This window comes from Bos grunniens, chromosome 8, assembly GCF_055505025.1.
Source record: "Bos grunniens cultivar Pamir isolate PY7600 chromosome 8, Bosgru_T2T1.0, whole genome shotgun sequence".
Classification (NCBI taxonomy): domain Eukaryota; kingdom Metazoa; phylum Chordata; class Mammalia; order Artiodactyla; family Bovidae; genus Bos; species Bos grunniens.
In genome coordinates this window covers 109581697-109599146 of record NC_141172.1, presented here as the reverse complement: position 1 = coordinate 109599146, position 17450 = coordinate 109581697, and the positions used below count along the sequence as shown (strand labels likewise).

At 47.8% G+C, this 17450-nt stretch overlaps 1 protein-coding gene across 38 annotated transcripts in view; it reads left to right on the top strand.

Moving 5' to 3' along the window:
* Nucleotides 1-17450, top strand: part of CDK5RAP2 (CDK5 regulatory subunit associated protein 2) — a 183952-nt gene that overhangs the window by 53147 nt on the left and 113355 nt on the right. For 35 of the 38 annotated variants that reach the window (XR_015168772.1, XR_015168771.1, XM_086413948.1 and 32 more), the window contains 3 exons: nt 348-467; nt 3168-3260; nt 10257-10475. Coding sequence is in view for 36 of the 38 variants with exons in the window: in XM_086413948.1 (XP_086270074.1) it covers nt 348-467; nt 3168-3260; nt 10257-10475 (432 nt within the window). In the remaining 2 variants the exon portion in view is untranslated. The remainder of the gene's footprint in view (nt 1-347; nt 468-3167; nt 3261-10256; nt 10476-17450) is intronic. The other 3 variants (XM_086413944.1, XM_086413946.1, XM_086413953.1) reach the window with 2 other exon arrangements.

The following is a 17450-nucleotide window of genomic DNA, read 5'->3' as shown; positions in this document are numbered from 1 at the left end:
CATTAAGGAGTGAAATTAATGATCTGTTATTTCCCCCAAATAACCCGGTACGGTTTCCGAGGCTCTGCTGTGACTAAATTCAGGCTCCAGAAGACACTGGAGTCCTTCCCATGGGACTAGCTGTCACCATCCTAACTGATTTGATTCCCTTTCTCCACCCATCCCCGTCGCCGTGAGCGGCAACGCGGTAACCGGGAGCGACGCTCAGCGCTACTTGGAAGCATTAATCACAGGTTGACAGGAGGAGGATGGAACAGCTGCGTTTGAGTGTGCTTTTAGAGATGTATTTACAGCGCATTTTGGTTAGAACGCATCAACTTAGTGAATCTGTTTCTAATCTAATTTAGGCACTTCGGGAAGACCTGAGGGAGAAGGAAAGAGAAATTGCTACGGAAAAGAAAAATAGTTTAAAGAGGGATAAAGCCATTCAGGGTCTAACCATGGCATTAAAGGCGAAGGAAAAAGAGGTATGTCGGATACACCCGAAGTTAGATTTTTCTTTGTTAGCTTCTGTGACTGGCCTGTCTTACCCTAAATTTTTAGCTTTAGGTAAAAAGTTTATAAGAGAGCTGAGCTGAGTGTGGAAAGTAGGGGAAGGGTTGTATTGTCCGTTAGAAGTTCTTCTGTAGAGGCTAATCCAGGGATGTCCAGTATGAATATAATGTGAGTTACAGATGCAATTTAAAATTTTCTAGTAGCCACATTAAAGGTAGCAAAAAGAAACAAGTGAGGTTCGAATGTTATCCTTTCACCATGTAAGCTGGAAAACAAAAATAATGATGAGGTAGTTACCATTTTTAAACTCCGACTTTTGTCTTTGAAGTCCGAATAGGCTTAGCACATCTCAAGTCAGACAGACCACATTTCAAGTCTCCAAGAGCCCAAGTGGCTAGTGGCTACCATGTCGGAGAGTAGGCCCAATCCTCTGAAAGACAACAGAAAATTGAGATGACGGTGTTTTGGGAGACAAGGCCGTGGCTGTGACGTCTCACCTGGATGGTTCACAGGCCCCTCCGCGTTGGTCCTTTCTAATCAGACTCAGCACCTCCCTCACCGCCCCTCATCCCACCGCGATGCTGCATTTTCTCTCGCTTTTGTCTGCGTTGTGGCACCGCCGTATCCCCAGTCACACCACCTGGAAGTCTCCCTTGACTTTTGCTGCCTGGCTCGCTGCCCTGGGGATCCAAGGTGGTGCCTGGGGGTTCTTTGTGTTCTTCCTGTTGTGAGGATCGTGATCTCTTACGTCTCAGTCACTGCTGGGCACCGATAGTGGAGACAAAAGGCAGTATGAGGGGTCGGGACTGAGGGGAGCGCAGGCGGCTGTGACGTGGAGGGAAGGGGGCCTGGTCCCGCTTAGAGTGGATGTGGGAGCTCCACCGCGGTCACCCTCAGTGACTTCTGGAGCTTCTGAGCAGCGCAGTGGAGTGCTTCCTCTGGGAGCAGGGGTCCGGGCTGAATCTTAGAGGGGGACCAAGAGTTAGCTGGGGGGCAGGTGGAGACGCGGAGCCGCCTCATGCAGGGAAGAGAACGCTGGCCAGAGCATTCAGTTAGGAAAGAGCTCCTTGTGTGTTTGCAGAAGCAAAACAGTTGAAGCCTGTCAGAGCGTCACGTACAGAGCTTAAGTGAGGCGAGAGAAGGAGCCAGCAAGGCTGCGTGGGGCAGTGGTGGTGGAAGTCAGTGAGTTTAGCTGCTCGGGTAGCGGGCTCTGGAGCAGGAGGCGTGTGACTGTACTCCCCTCCCCAGGGATGAGACTGTATCCAGACGGGGTGGCAGGAGGGAGAGGATGGCGGCAGGGAGGCCAGTGCTGAAGCGAGCCCCTAGCCCCCCATTCAGAAAGCCCGAGTCAGCAGTGATCACAGCAAGTAGGAGGGGAGGGGTGGGGCTTATTCAAGAAGTCAGATTGGAAATAATGAAAAATGAGAAGTAACTCTGGGGGATTTGGTGATGAGATGCAGGACTTGAGAGGAGGAGCAGCACGGGGCAGCTTCTGGCCGCACACCTGGGCTGTGGTGCTCCCACCAGCCCCCTTACAAGCGCGGGTCGCGGAGGGCCACGGAGAGGCGGGGCGGCCCTGGAGGTGATGAGCCTGTCTGTGGTGGTGCAGTCACGAAGGCGTGTCTGCCTCTTTGCGACCCTGTGGACTGTAGCCTGCCAGGCTCCTGTGTCCATGGGATTTCCTAGGCAAGAATACCGTTTACAAGGTATCAACTCGGAGGAGCCCCCGGACTGTTCAGGTGAGAAGTCCAGGAGGCAGTCGACATGCCAGTCCCAAACTTGGAGAAGGCCCGGGCCTGAAGGTGTGGATCTGGGAGTCAGTCTTCTACACGTGTGGGTGAAATTCTGAGAGCTGGTCTCCTTACCCAAGGAGAGCACAGGGTGGGCAGGAAGGCGGAGCCTTGGGCTGCAGGGGTGCACAGTTTCACAGATAAGGAGAGGAAGGTGGCCGCAGGGGCAGGACGCTAACAACCAGGAATCCGGGGTTGGGGAAGCCAAGGAGGCAGGAGTGTGAGTAGCCACTGGTGTCAGCTGCAGCGGAGGCTTGGCTCATAATCGCAGTCCGTGTCCATGTCGCGTGTTGGGAGCTCGGGACCCAGCTGAAGGCAGAGCTCGCTGCTGTGCAGGGCCCCAGGTGGTGGAGCAGGTGCCTTCTCGCAGAGGCCAGGGGCTGGCTGGGGAGTTTGTGGCTGAGTCTGGGCCATAGGAGAAGGTCATTGGAGGCGGTGGAGTTCTGGGAGGAGCCAGGCTGGGTGGTGTGGTGGGTCATCTCTGTGAACAGTACTATCGGGTTGGCTAAAAAGTTCGTTTGGGTTTTCTGTAGGATGGTTAGAAAACCCGAAGGAACATTTTGGCTAACCCAATAGTAACCCTCAGCGTGAGCGGGACATCAAGTTAGCACCTGTACACGTCACACTGTTGAAGCCTAACAGTGCTTCGGTGGGGTGAGTGTGACATCCTCGTGTTACCACTGAGGGGGTGAAGTCTCAGAGAGGTGAAGTGCCTGTCCTAACGTCGTCCAGCTAGCGGCCAGTCGCACGAGAAGTCCCACTGTTCTGACTACAGAGCCCTCAGTGATAAGGGCTCCCAGTTCAGCAGGAGTGGCGTCTGGGCCATGCAGAGAGAGGAGATCCCAGTTGCACACTCGGCTACTCTTCCTTATTTTTACCCAGATTGAAGAACTTAACTCTGAAATCGAAGAGCTCAGTGCTGCCTTTGCTAAAGCCAAAGAAGCCCCCCAGAAAGCACAGACCCAGAAATTCCAGGTAAGTGTCGGCTTTGTTTGAAGTGGTCCTCCCTGTGATCCTTACCCCTGTGAGGTGAGGACCGTGCTGCTAGAAGGAGCCCAGGGAGCTCCGAGAGGTCGTGAGAACAGAGTTGGCTCAGCCGGTTAGAGGAGCTTCTCCCGCAGCTGTGGGCCGCTCGCCAGCCCCCTCGTCAGTCTGACATGAAGACGGTGACGGCTGCGCCCAGCGGTGCGAGTGCCGGGCGCAGGGCCGAGTGCCCTAGCTCAGGAGTTGGAGTAGACTGTGAGATGTGTGGATTATCTCATCTAACCTTCACAACCCGGTGGGGAAGCCAGTTTTCACCCCCCACCCCGCTTGTATTTGAGGGTTTTTTGAAGTTTCAGCAAGGGTATGCAGCTGATTCACTGTCACACAGCCTTGTGAGGGCCAGGACTTACGTGCAGTACTTGCTGATCCTAACAGCTGGCCTCTGTCGAACATGCTCTATGTGCCAAGTGCTGCGCCACGTGGATCAGCCCAGTGAGTCTGCCCAGCAGCCCCCTGAGGGAGGCACTGTTCCCATCCCTGTTCTCTGCTGAGGACATCGAGGTTCAGAGGATCGAGTAGCTTGCTCAGGGTCACCATAGTGGAAGGAGCTAGGATGTGACCCCAGAGTCGGTCTCACGCCCCAGCCTGTGCTCTTCCCTGTCCCTCCCTACCTCCCCTCTGAGCCTGGCTGTTCCGGGCTTCCTGCTCCTGGGCAGATATCTGTTCCAAGCCTTGGTTAGTTGACCTGCCTGTTCTCTTTTTTCCCTCCAACATGGGCCTGCAAGGACTCGTGCTGCTCATCCCCTGGTCGCCCGTCTTTCTTGTTAAATATGCTTCTGTATTTGGAATTAGCATTTTCTTTCCATGTTATACAGTGTTTACCTGTTACTAATAACTGGTTAATCGATAAAGCTCCATCATCTGATGAAGCCCATACTACCTTAAAACTCTCCCCTCCCACGTCTCCCGCTTATGTTGTTTTTAGTTATAAAGTAGAAGTTAGGAGTTAAATCTAATTTAAAGACTGCTTGGTTCCTAAGATTCATATCCCATGCCTTATCTTTTCAGAGCCTTGGTTCACAGTAAGAGTAACTGAAGTAATTTGGTTTCAATCCTGGTGTATTGCAAGGAGAGATACATTTCTGTTTTGGGACTTTCAGCCTTGCCTTCCCAACTATTTTGGTGGTGGTTGATGAAATGGAGCCAAGATTATACTTTGCACTGAGTTTTTCTTTTTTTTTTTTTTTTTACTTGCTTAGAAATTAACAAGCCTTAAAAGCTGAATTCTCAGGAAAACCATCCATATTACCCATTCCTTAGGGAAAAAAATATATGTTGGCAATTGATAAGCAAAGACCAGATATCCTTATAAGAGCTGTGATATTTTACTTGCTGTTGGCCCTTGATGGATAGAAAAGTCTTATCCACTCAAATGTTACCCTGACTTATTGTGTGTGTTCGTTAGTTTCATAACCCTCAGTCCTAAGGACTGTCAGAGTGATTTTTGAGGTCTTGTAGTTTGGCGTCGGCCAGGTTTCTCATCTTGAGAAGTGTGAAGAGCAGACACTGTTAAAACACCTCAGGTTCTGCCTGGCTTGTTGGCTGTTCAGAGAGCACTCGTTTAATCCTTAGCCATGAAGGTAGAGCGTTCCCCTGTTTGACAGGTTGCTAGGACTTCAACTCGAGTCTGACTTCCAAATCTGTGCTCTTTCCACTCTGATCATGTGTGTGAATAAACGCATACCAGACCCCTGTATTGGCTCATTAATTACAAGGTGTATACAATGTGAATATTGGACAGACCCTTGAAAATGCATTGTCTTTGACATTTGAGGACCTTTTGGGGATGTTACGTGATTTGAACGAACTGTAGCGTCAGAGCCAGAGCTCCAAGGCTGGCGTTGAGCCTGACCGTGGAGCGACGGTTAGCGGTGTTCAGACTCTCGGATTCTGGCCACAGCGCAGAGACGTGAGTCCTAATCATAGGGTGACTCTGAGGACTGCAGTGCGGCCTGGCTGTGCCGCCTCTGAAGCCATCTGAACAGCGTATTTTCAGATTGGAAGCAGTGTTATGCCTCCTCCACCCCCTGCATGGCTTTATAAAAGTAACATTGCACATTGCAAGAAATTCATAAGATATTTAAAATGGTGGAAAGAGGTTGATAAAAGTCACCAGTAAACTCACATCTGAAGATGTTCACTGTTAACACCTTAACTCTTTCAAAGCGCATATGTATATATGTATCACCTTTGAAAAATTAAATAGCATCATTATGTATTTTGTTCTATAATCTCTTGTTTTCATTTAACATTCTGGCCATAGCAGTATATATAGATCAACCAATCCTGATTTTTTTTTTTTAGATCTAGCCGATCTTTAAAAAAAACCAATATTTTGAGATAATTGTAGATTCACATGCAGTAAATTTCTGCCTGCTCCTTACCTAGTTCCCCCGCAGCGAGCGTCTTGTGTGACCGTAGGACTGTGTCATGACCAGGGTATTGGTGCTGTCTGCTGACCTCACTCAGATTTCAGCAGTTTGACACCACTCGTTTGTGAGTGTGTGTGTGTGTGTGTGTGTGCGCGTGTGCGCTTTTTATACAGTCTTTTTAAACAGCTGCATATAGTCCACTGTGTGTATCATCTTATTTTCATTGGGAAGAACCTGGGGTGGGACGTGGACGTGCGTCTGACTCTGCCTCGCCAGCTGGTCTCATTTTGGTGAACGAATTTGCACTCTCCAGTCTGCCTACACATCATAAAATCCAGACAGTCACACGTCCCCTAATCCTTATCAGGGTTAAGTAGAGTGTGTATCTGGGCACAGGTAGTGACTCAGTAAACGTCAACTCATCCTTAAGTTGGGTGGTGTAGTTCTGGCATAAAAATACAGTAGTATTTATTTTGGTCTGTTTTCAGATTCTGTTAATGACATACACGTAGCTTTTAGCTTGAGGAAAGTCTCCTTATTATCTGTTGATTGAAAGATAGTAGAGTAAGTGATGGCAGAGGGGGCCTGGATTTATTTATCCCGCCCCAGCTGAAACAAGACTGTTTGTTATCATCTTCTACCTTTACAACAATCCTGTGAAATAGTGATCAGTCTCACAGTAAGATAACGAACTTTACAGAAATGAACTTCTCCCTGGTCACACAGTCTGAACTGGCCTTAGAACTCTGGGCCTTCTGCTCTTTTCAGCGAACTCATCATTTTTACACTGTGGAGAACAATTGGTTGATACTATTTGGGCTTTGGTTTCTGGCCATGTCCCACTGGGCCCAATGTCGCCACCTGCTCATTAGGCGCTTGAGTGATGAAATGGAATCCAGAAGCCAGGCTGTCCTGCAGGAGAACGTCAAGAAACAAAGGCAAAGAGCAGCCTCTCCGGGGAAGCTTTCCCAGGGCCATCTCAGAGGAAAGTAGCATGGGAAGTGTTTTCATGGAGTGAATTGGCTGTATGAATTTGATTTCTTTGAACTTAGATTTTTTAAAGAGGCTTTGTGTTGTTATTTACATGGTTTTCCCACAGGACTTTGATCACTTTATTAATATCTATTATTTAAATAACAACCATTGCTGCGCTATATTTAACAAACTCTGAACTGGTATTCTTGTCTCTAGCCTTCCCCCATTAAATTCAGTCTTCTTGTTTTAATTTTTTGTAGTTTATTGATGTTAATTGGAAACTTCCGTGGAATGGGTGAGGTGGAAAATGCCCTGGAAAGAGCACAGGCTCTGGAGTCATTTGAATCCCAGGTTTAATCCCTTATGGTCTGAAGACAGGCCAGTCATTTACCAGTCTGAGCCTTAGTGACTTAAAGAGGGATGATAATGTGTATTTTGTCGGGTTGGTGTGCTGCTGCTGCTAAGTCGCTTCAGTCGTGTCCGACTCTGTGAGACCCCATAGATGGCGGCCCATTAGGCTCCCCGTCCCTGGGATTCTCCAGGCAAGAACACTGGAGTGGGTTGCCATTTCCTTCTCCAATGCATGAAAGTGAAAAGTGGAAGGGAAGTCGCTCAGTCGTGTCCGACTCTTCCCGACCCCATGGACTGTAGCCCACCAGGCTCCTCCGTCCATGGGATTTTCCAGGCAAGAGTACTGGAGTGGGGTGCCGTTGCTTTCTCCAGCGTTGGTGTGAGAGACAGAGATACAATACTTGTAAAAGTGCCTGGTTTAGATAGTCATGTATTATCAGTGCTTACTTAATAAGAGGTAACTATGAAAATTGTTCGAGGTGAGCATTTCCCCAAATCATTGTTTACCTTCTTTTTTGAGTTTATTTAGATAAGCATTGCCCCAGTTCCTTTTTGGGGTGAGGTGGAATGTGGCCTAGGTTTTCGCATTTCTCTCATTTATTTCAGTTTTAAAGGAAACGGAAAGCAAAAGCCTCTGTGAAGCCCACTCTGGAGTCTGACTGGTGCTCTTCCTCCGTCTGTGGCGCCGCGTCCTCGAGAATAGTTGGGGAAACGTGGGACCATGCGGCTTGGCTGTAGGGGCCCACGAACAGCAGAGCCCCTGCACCTCCAGATTGATTGTGGCTGTAGCCCACCTCTGTGAACACCTGGGCTTTTCTGTCGACGGAGGCAGAACTAGATTTCTTGGGAGGCCCAGAAGCTGGGGCCGGTACCTTTGTGCTACAGTCAGCGTTGAGACCTTGACAGCTCAAGTGTCCCTTGCTCTAAAATTTTTAACCTTGTCCTTAATCTAATTCAAAAGACACATTTTAGAAAGAAGTTTATTTTCTTCTATTACGAGTAGTATATAATTTTATTCCCGAAGATTAGAAAGAAGGAAAAAAGGGAAATTACGTAATCACCCAACCACTATTAATACTTTGATGATTCTCCTCCCTGGTTTTCTTCTGGCATAGCTTTTATTTTTTAGCTCGTTTGCATTTGATTTTGGGGTTGTCTTTTTTTATATAACATCCTGACTTAGAAATATTCACATAGTTCAGTTGCTCAGTCGTGTCTGACTCTTTGCGACCCCATGGACTGCAGCACGCCAGGCCTCCCTGTCCATCACCAGCTCCCAGAGCCTACTCAAACTCATGTCTGTCAAGTTGGTGATGCCATCCAACCATGTTATCCTCTGTCATGTAATCCTTTTCCTCCTGCCTTCAATCTTTCCCAGCATCAGGGTCTTTTCAAATGGGTCAGTTCTTGGCATCAGGTGGCCAAAGGATTGGTGTTTCATCTTCAGCATCAGTCCTTCCAGTGAATATTCAGGACTGATTGCCTTTAGGACAGACTGGTTGGATCTCTTTGCTGTCCAAGGGACCCTCAAGAGTCTTCTCCAACACCACAGTTCAAAAACATCAGTTCTTCAGCACTCAGCTTTCTTTATAGTCCAACTCTCACATCCATACATGACTACTGGAAAAACAATAGCTTTGACTAGACAGACCATTGTCGGCAAAGTAATGTCTCTGCTTTTTAATATGCTGTCTAGGTTGGTCATAGCTTTTCTTTCAAGGAGTAAGTGTCATTTAGTTTCATGGCTACAGTCACCATTTGCAGTGATTTTGGAGCCCAAGAAAATAAAGTCTGTTACTGTTTCCACTGTTTCTCCATCTGTTTGCCATGGATTGATGTGACTGATGCCATGATCTTCGTTTTTTGAATGTTGAGTTTTAAGGCAGCTTTTTCACTCTCCTTTTTCACTTTCATCAGGAGACTCATTAGTTCCTCTTTGCTTTCTGCTGTAAGGGTGGTGTCATCTGCATATCTGAGGTTATTGATATTTCTCCCGCCAATCTTGATTCCAGCTTGTGCTTCATCCAACCCAGCGTTTCTCATGATGTACTCCGCATATAAGTTAAATAAGCAGGGTGACAATATCCAGTCTTGATGTATTCCTTTCCCAGTTTGGAACCAGTGTATCTGCCAGTTCCATGTCCAGTTCTAACTATTGCCTCACATATTATCAGCTCTTTGTAAATAATGGTTTTAAGGTTTTATCATGTGGCTTTGTCATATTTTATTCATTTTTATATTTTGCATGCTTAGGTTGTTTCTTATTTTTTATTCTGTGTAATTCTGTGATGAATGACTGTATATAAAGCTTTCCCCCCTGTATATTTTGAATTCTTCTCCTGAGATTGAATCCTAGGAATGGAATTGTGGGGCTGGTTGTGAACCTCTTTGCACAGTGTGTTCACGCCTGATGTCTGGGACCTGTCCTCAGGGAGTCCTGTCAGTGTATCCTTGGCTTCTGGATGCTTGGCCAGTCTAGAGAGGTGAATGTTGATCGTATTGTTTCACAGTGAGCTCGCCAGCACTGGGTAGTCTCATTACAACAATCTCCCTTGTTATGTGAAAGGTCGTTTTTAATTTGCTCTTTTTGATTATTGGTGAGTTATGACATTTTTTCGTATGCTTGATAGTCACATATGTATTTTCTCTGCTGAACTGTATTAATGAGATAAACCTGTTCTTGATGCGTATAGCCATCTGACTCTGCTGAAGTTAAAGCCTCCCATTCCCTTTTCTCTGGATGACTCTGGATTGGAGCCATCCTAACAGAGATGAACATTGCTCGTGCTTGACTCCATCTCTGCCTTTTAAATAAAATTCTTTATCTTCTATCTTTTAAAAATAACAATTTTTAAAGCTATTATAGAAATAACATGCTCAGTAACCCTATATTTGAAAATACAGAGAAGAAAAAAATCATGTGTTCACATCCCACTTAAGAGAGTTACCAACATTTGTGCTTTTCTTTTTCGTCTTAAAAAAAAAAGTTCTTTTACACAATAACTGTAGTCTTCCCCCCTTAATATCAGCAGCGTATCATAAAGGATGCCCTGTGTTATCTAAAAACATTCATGTAATTTTTCTTTGGGTCCTGAATGTTGTTTAGGTTTGTTTCCACGCCCCCCGCCCCCCACCCCGGCCCCGAGGGTGACCGAGGAGCACCTGTTTCTTGGTTTGTTCACTGAGCTGTGATAATCAACCCAGCTCCCCTCCCCTCTTCTTCTTCTAGGGCTCTGAAGATTACGAGGCTGCTCTGTTAGAAAAGGCAGCCCTTTTGGCTGAGCTGCACTCAGAAAACCTCAGCAAGAGCACAGAGAACCACAGACTGCGAAGGAGCATTAAGAAGGTCACCCAGGAGCTGAGCAACCTGCAGCAGGAACGGGAGAGGCTGGAGAAGGCGCTGGAGGCAGCCCGCCAAGAGAGGAGCAAGGGAGACCACACCATCCACGTGAGTGCTGCCGCTGCCCTCTGGAATAGGCCCACAAGCCTGGGGGCTATGTGGCTGGTTTTGGTTTTAGGGAGATAGATATTCATTGCTGAAAACTTAGAAAAACGCCCCAAATAGAAAATATTTCACTTGTCTTCTCATCACCTAGAAATGACCGGTCTTAACTGTTTGACGTTCTAGTCCTTTTCTCTGTCTCTCACAGACACGGACACGCACGTGCACATTATTAGTATCGAGCTGAAAATGCATTGTTAAAGTTTTTTGGCCATGCAGCAAAAAAAGTTAGTTCTCTGGCCAGGGATTGAGCGCGTGCCCCCTACATTGGAAGCACAGAGTCCTAACCGCGGGATCACCAGGAAAGTCCCTGAAAATGCATTTTTGTATTCTGTTTTGCTTTTTATTCTTTTATTTTGGTGTGTGGCCGTTAAGAGTTTTCTTCAGAAACTTTTTTTTTTTAAAATATGTGAACACAGTAGTTCATCGCTTGAATGCACTACAACTTATTTAACTAGTCCTTACTGTAGGATGTATAGTTTTCATTTTGTAACAAGTCCTGTAAGAAACATCATTGTACATAAATACTTATCAACTGATTATGTACTGATAGAGGTATAATTACTCGGTCAAAGACTATGCATGTTCTTAATGCTGTTTTATAGATACATTCAAATTGTTCTCCAGAAAGATTATACCATGCTCCCTAGAGGAGAGTGATCTTTTTAAAAGACTGCTCTATTTAGCATTGAGTGTTAGTATTTTAAAAAATTCTCTCTGAATTTGGTAGACAAAAATTATCTCTTACAGTTTCTATTGTATTTATTTTTTTTGAGAGATGTACTCACCTGGTGTTATATAGCCGTGTTTTGTTTATTTTCACTGCTGTGTACTGCTCTAGTATGTGAGTTTATGGTTACTTATCCATTTACCGTAGATGGAAATTTGGGCTGGACCTTGTCTTTGGCCATCGTAACCGACAGCCTGTTGAGGCAAACACGTGTGTTTTCTATTACATCTAAACTTCAGTATTCAGCATCCTTGGAGCAGGACATGGCAACCCACTCCAGTATTCTTGCCGGGAAAATTCCACGGACAGAGATGCCTAGCAGGGGACAGTCCATGGGGTCTCAGAGTCGCACACGATTGAGCACGCACACGTTGTATTTCCCATTCAGCATCCCGAGAGTCACATCCGGTTACAAAGCCTTGGTGCAGTCGGGTAGGATGGGGTCTGAGGCTCACTGAGGTCAGGTTCAGTGAGTTCCCAGCACGGGGGCCTGGGAAGGTCGAGTCATGGGAGGGCTCCAGGGAGAGCCCGCAGGTTCCAGGGTCCTCTGGTGGCTGCCCTTAGCCGGGATGGGACGTCAGGATCCATAGTTTGAAGTCCTAATGCTGACACCAACAAGGGGAGTGAAATACCAGCCTTGTCTATTTTAACAGAAATCCCAGGAGGGCAAGAGAGCAGTAATGGAAACCTGAAAGTGAAGTCGCTCAGTTGTGTCCGACTCTTTGCCACCCCATGGACTGCAGCCTATCAGGCTCCTCCGTCCATGGGATTTTCCAGGCAAGAGTGCTGGAGTGGTTTGCCATTTCCTTCTCCAGCGGATCTTCCCGACCCAGGGATTGAACCCTGGTCTCCCACGTTGCAGGCAGATGCTTTACCGTCTGAGCCACCAGGAAATGGAAACTTAGGAAAATAAAAAATCTCGCCTGAAGTTCCACAAGCCTCCTGGAGTGTCACCCTTCAGCCCTGCTGCATGGGGGCCCGGCTGAATCAGGCTGCGTGTTGTTTGGTCGCCTGCTTCGCCGTGAGCGTCTCCCCGTGCCTTTCTCTCTCATGGCCATCTCACCCTGGTGTTTAGGCTCCAGAGCCATCCTGCTGAAGGGTGCATGCGCTTCATGGAGTAGATTCCACATGACTTACTTGATGATTTCCTGCTCTCTCGGGCAGTTTGCCTATCTCAGTAGTACCGCAGTGCCCGTCTTTGGGCTGTAAGGCATTGTTTTCTTGAAATGCCGAGGATCTGAGGAGTGAGATCACTGGGCCAGATGATACAAATATCTGACACTAGTTAATCACGCTGCCAAGTTATTTGTTCAAAGGGCCGGATTAATCTATGCTTCACCAGCAGTACTGGAGTCTACCAGTTTATTGCATGTTAGTAAAAAACCTTTTTCTCGTATTTATGCAGTGTTACTGAGCAGCAAATGTATCTGGGCTAGATGCTGATGGAAATATGTGGCACGATCTCTGAATGTTTTAATTTTTTCTTAAGGGAGATGAAAATGTTATACATGGCAAAATGCAAAGCAGTGGAGACCCAGCGCTAATTCATGCAGCTTATGTGTTCAGCACAGAAGATCCTTGTGGGAGAGAGCAGTCAGGAAAACTTCCTAGGACAGCGGTCCCCAAACTTTTTGGCCCCAGGGACCAATTTTCCTGGAAGACAGTTCTTCCATGAACCGGGGGTAGGGAGGATAGTTTGGGGATGATTCAAGCTCACTACATTTATTGTGGACTTTATTTTTATTATTGTAACATCAGGTCTGCCTCAGGTCATCTGACATCAGATTGAAGGGGTTGGGGACCCGTGCTCTCGGAGGAGATGACACTCGAGTGAGCAGTGTGAGATTTGAGTCGTGTGGCTTTGTAGATGAGTGAAAAAAAAACTGGCCAGAAAGGGTCCTTCTGTAGAGGTCAGTTTCCATAATCAGTTCTTAGATCCTTCACTGTCGGATAATTCTTTCCCCCTTAGTTTAGTTTATCCCCTCTGTTCCTCACTATCATTATAAAAATGTTTATTCAGTAGAAATTGGATTTGGGGGCTACATAGGCATGCATGTGTACGTGTGCACACACACACACACCCCTATAAAATACGTAATTGTTTCTTTACCTTATAACTTACTCTTGGTAAACATTTGAAATGGCTGTATAACTTTATATCACGGTGGTACGCTGTAATTTATTCACCTATCCTTGTATTGTTAGACATTGTTGGTTCCATAATTCACTTATTCATGAAAACCCTGATGCTTCCTAAAGGAATTTTGGACTGCAGTTGATAAGATTTCTAAGTAGTATGCATACATCTTCATAACGAGGCAGGGAATGCTTGGCAGGAAGTGGAAGGGGCATATGACGGGGAGAGGGAGGAATTGGATCAAGGTCTACTCTGGGTGGGAGGTTTTCTTTTTTTGCAGGGCTAGAAACTCCGTTCCTTAGGGAACTTAGGCAGAAAAAGGAGTATGTTACTTTGGATAACTGAACACCTAGAAGGACAGGGCTGGCAGGAACTCTGCCAGGACCGAGCCTGTGTCTTGAGAGCTGCCTTCTGTTTCTGGCGTCCACTCGACTCCAGCTGCGGGTGGTGGACCCACCACTGCCAGGCCTGCTGGGACGGCCACTGCTCAGTTTATTGCAAGAGAGGAAGGAGGACTCGTGCACTCAGCCCTGGTCAGGAGGCCCGAGGGCTGAGCTGCTGAGAGGCTCAGCCCGGGTCACAGGCTTGTTCTTCGTCAGAAGCGAGTGCAGGTGTGAGCCCGTGCTCACTGGCGGCTCCCCCAGAACCCCGAGCTGGGAAGGGATCAGCGCTTCCCCAGAGAGCGCGGCTGTCCTTCCGGGCCCTGGGCTCCAGTGCTTCTGTGTTCACCTCCGTTGCGCATGGCTGTGACGGAGCATCCTTGCGTCTCATCACGGCTGCTTTGCTACATTAAGTCGTGCTTGTCTCTTACAGGACAATCTGGCTGTGTTTTTTTTTTTTGTGCTGCATGTATTGCGTCACAGCCGAATCTCCACTTAACTTCTGGCTTCATCCCAGGAATTTGCTGTGTCCGTCTCATCAGTGTGTTCTGTACCCGATCCTGGGGGCACTGGCTTGTTCAGGGTCTGGGAAAATGTGCTGGGCTGACTTTACCTTCTGGTGCAAAGATGCGCGCAGAGGTAGAGCATGGCCACCAGCCTCGTGTGTCTTCTCAGCTGGTTCTGTTAACTAAGCTCTTCATTAACTAGAGCCTCCCACTCAGCAGCTGCTATTGCCGTTGCTTTTGGAGTGACGCAAACAAGCCCAGGCCTTTTCGTGGCCTCTGTGTCTGGCTTGGCAAAGGAGGAGTCCATTCGTGCGTCCAGCCACACTGAACGCTTTGTGCAGGCTCTCTGCTTGGCCTGGGGACAGCTCCCGAAAGGAGACAGGAGCAGAGAAGCATGGGAGCACGGAGCAGGGTCAGAGAAGGTTCCCAGGGAAAGGGACCTTTGAACTAGCTCTGAAGTTTGAGTTGAAGGTTATGACGTAGGCAAGGGAGAGGAGGGCTTTGTACAGGAGACAACGGTACACCGGTGTGAGAGAGTGGTGTTTGGTGGAGGAAGAGTTTGGAGCGGTAGTGAATGGTGCTTTAACCTGGAGAGAGGTTGAATTGTAGAGGGCCATGTCACGGTTTGGGGGAGTGGACGTGACCTCTACGGAGTGTGGCCCCCATTGAGGGGGACTTAAGGAGAGGGTTGTTAGGATCAGGTGTGCAGTTTAGAGAGCCTTGTCTGGTGGGCGTCTGGAGAATGGATTGTCTGCAGAGAGCCCTGAGACAGGAAGATGAGAACAGGCGTGTGGCCTGAGAGACTGGCTCCGAGAAGCCAGGGCAGAAGGAGCCTGTTCCTCTGCAACGGGTGTGGCTTCTGGGATGTCCGAGTGCATATTCAAAGCTTTCCCCACCAGGACTCTTGAATATTCAGCAGGTACTTGAACTCGCCTGCCTCCCACAGGTGGAGCTGAAAAACACTGGTAAGAAGATACGTTCCAAAGTAGACAGCCAGGGGGACCTGCTGTTATATAGCACAGGGAGCTCAGCTCAGTGCTCTGTGATAACCCAGAGGGGTTGGGCAGGGGTGGGAGCGGGGCTCCAGAGGGACGGGATATATGTGTACAGAGGGGCCTCCCTGGGGCTCAGCTGGTAAAGAGCCCCCCTGCAGTGCGGGAGACCTGGTTCGATCCCTGGGCTGGGAAGCTCCCTGGGAGAAGGGACCACTACCCACTCCAGTATTCTGGGCTGGAGAATCCCATGGACCACAGTTCACGGGGTCGCATAGAGTCAGACACGACTGAGCGACCGCCACTTGGCTTTCACAGCTGATTCACTTTGTCGTGCGGCAGAAGCTAGCGCAGCAGTAAAGCAGCTGCGTGCTCAGCCGCGCAGTCGCACGCTGAAAAAGCACGAAAACGTGCTCCAAACATTGGTCTTTTTCTCGGTTCACGTTCAGCTCCGTCTTCAGCATCCTTTTTGGTAGTGAAAATTGGTGTCGGAGTGGTAGAAATAAAGCAAATACGATCTCTTAGGTGTGGCTTTCTTTGGTGTGCTTTGCAGTTAATAAAAGGACCGCCTGTCTTTCCCTTGGTGCTCATAGCCCTGCGATTGGGCATAGAACAGGTTATTCCCATTTTACAGATTAACCGGAGCCTCAGAATTTAAATGGCTTTTTAAAAAAAGAATTTAAATGGCTTGATCATGGTCACCTGGAAGAGGATAAATAATGTGATATGGATCCAGGACTGTGGACTCTTTAGTTTCAGGACTTTGCTAAGATACTATGCTGAGGCTATGCCAGACCGTCAATATTTATGTTAAGAATACTGTGCTTTTGGCAAAAAGGAAGACTGATAATTTCAGCTTTTCAGTGGACCACAGTAATCTGTTTTCAAGACCACCCAACTTGTGTCTGGGTTATTTGAAGCTTTCAAACTTGTCATTGTTTCTGTGTTTCAGAAACATTTTCAGAGATTTATGGACAGTCAAAATTAAATGCGTTAGGGTCACAGAAAAATGAGGATGACGAGTGAAATGGAAGCAGGTGAGGCAGGAGAGATGCCTGCTGTGATCGTGGTCGCAGTGCTAGAGACGGGACTTAACACCCGGCTGGTCGTTCCTGGCAGCGACAGTAAAAAGGGAAATGTAGTTACAAGGTCTCCAGTGTCTGTAAAGATGAAGACATTAAGATAAAGGGACAGCCTTTGCTGGCACTGAGGCCTAAGGGAAGTATTGCCTCTGGTGGGTTTCTATGAACAGTTCTCTGAGCAGTATACAGAGCCCTCAACAATACCCCATTCAATAAAAGCAATTTTGCCCAGGGCCAGATCAATGTCATCCAAGTCGGGTAAGCCTGTAAGTATTTAGGCTTTCAGTCCCCGGGACTGTCTCGCTGTTTCCCAGTGTTCTCGTTTCTTGGACAAGAATCACAAAGTCAGCGGGAAATAATCCTGCAGCTCTGTCTTGAGACGATCCCTCACTTGAAGCCTTGCAGTGGCCCCTGTCGAGCAGCACGGGTCGAGCCAGCCTCTCTTGGATGTGATCGAACCATCCTGTGCTCGTGCCAAAACCATGTACTGCCGCCTCATTGTTCCCCCTGCTAAGCATTTTGGAAGGAGACAGTGCCTGTCGAAGATGCGGCTTGGATCTGAGGCGTCTGAATTCATGGTGTCTGATGGTGCGTGAACACCGAGACGTTTGGCCGGGAGAGTCAGTTCACTGTCTGTAGCTTTGTTTTAATTGCCTGTGATTGCAGTGACCCACGCCAGGCTCCCCGGCCTGTGTCGTCATCTGCAGCTTGCTCGTTTGTTTGTTGAGGGGACCGTTGCTGAGCATTTGCAGCGTGCAGGCACTGTGGGTAGGCTCGCGTGAATCCAAGCTTCAGCCTCTACCTCGGGAGTGCTATTCACGAAAAAAAAAGAACAAGGTCAAAAAGTGAGGGTCTCACAGATAGATCCCCTTTATTGTATTATGCCTCCTCACCAGCAGAGGGACCCAGAACTCTTTAAAGAAATTCAGGAGGCCTTTGCAAAAAACAGTCAGACCCCCGCCCCCAGTATTCCTCAGTCGATGTTCTGACTGTGATGTTTAAAATGTCCTAGCTTCTGTGGTCTGGGGCTTCCCTGGTGGCTCAGATGGTAAAGAATCTGACTGCTGTGTGGGAGACCAGGGTCTGATCCTGGG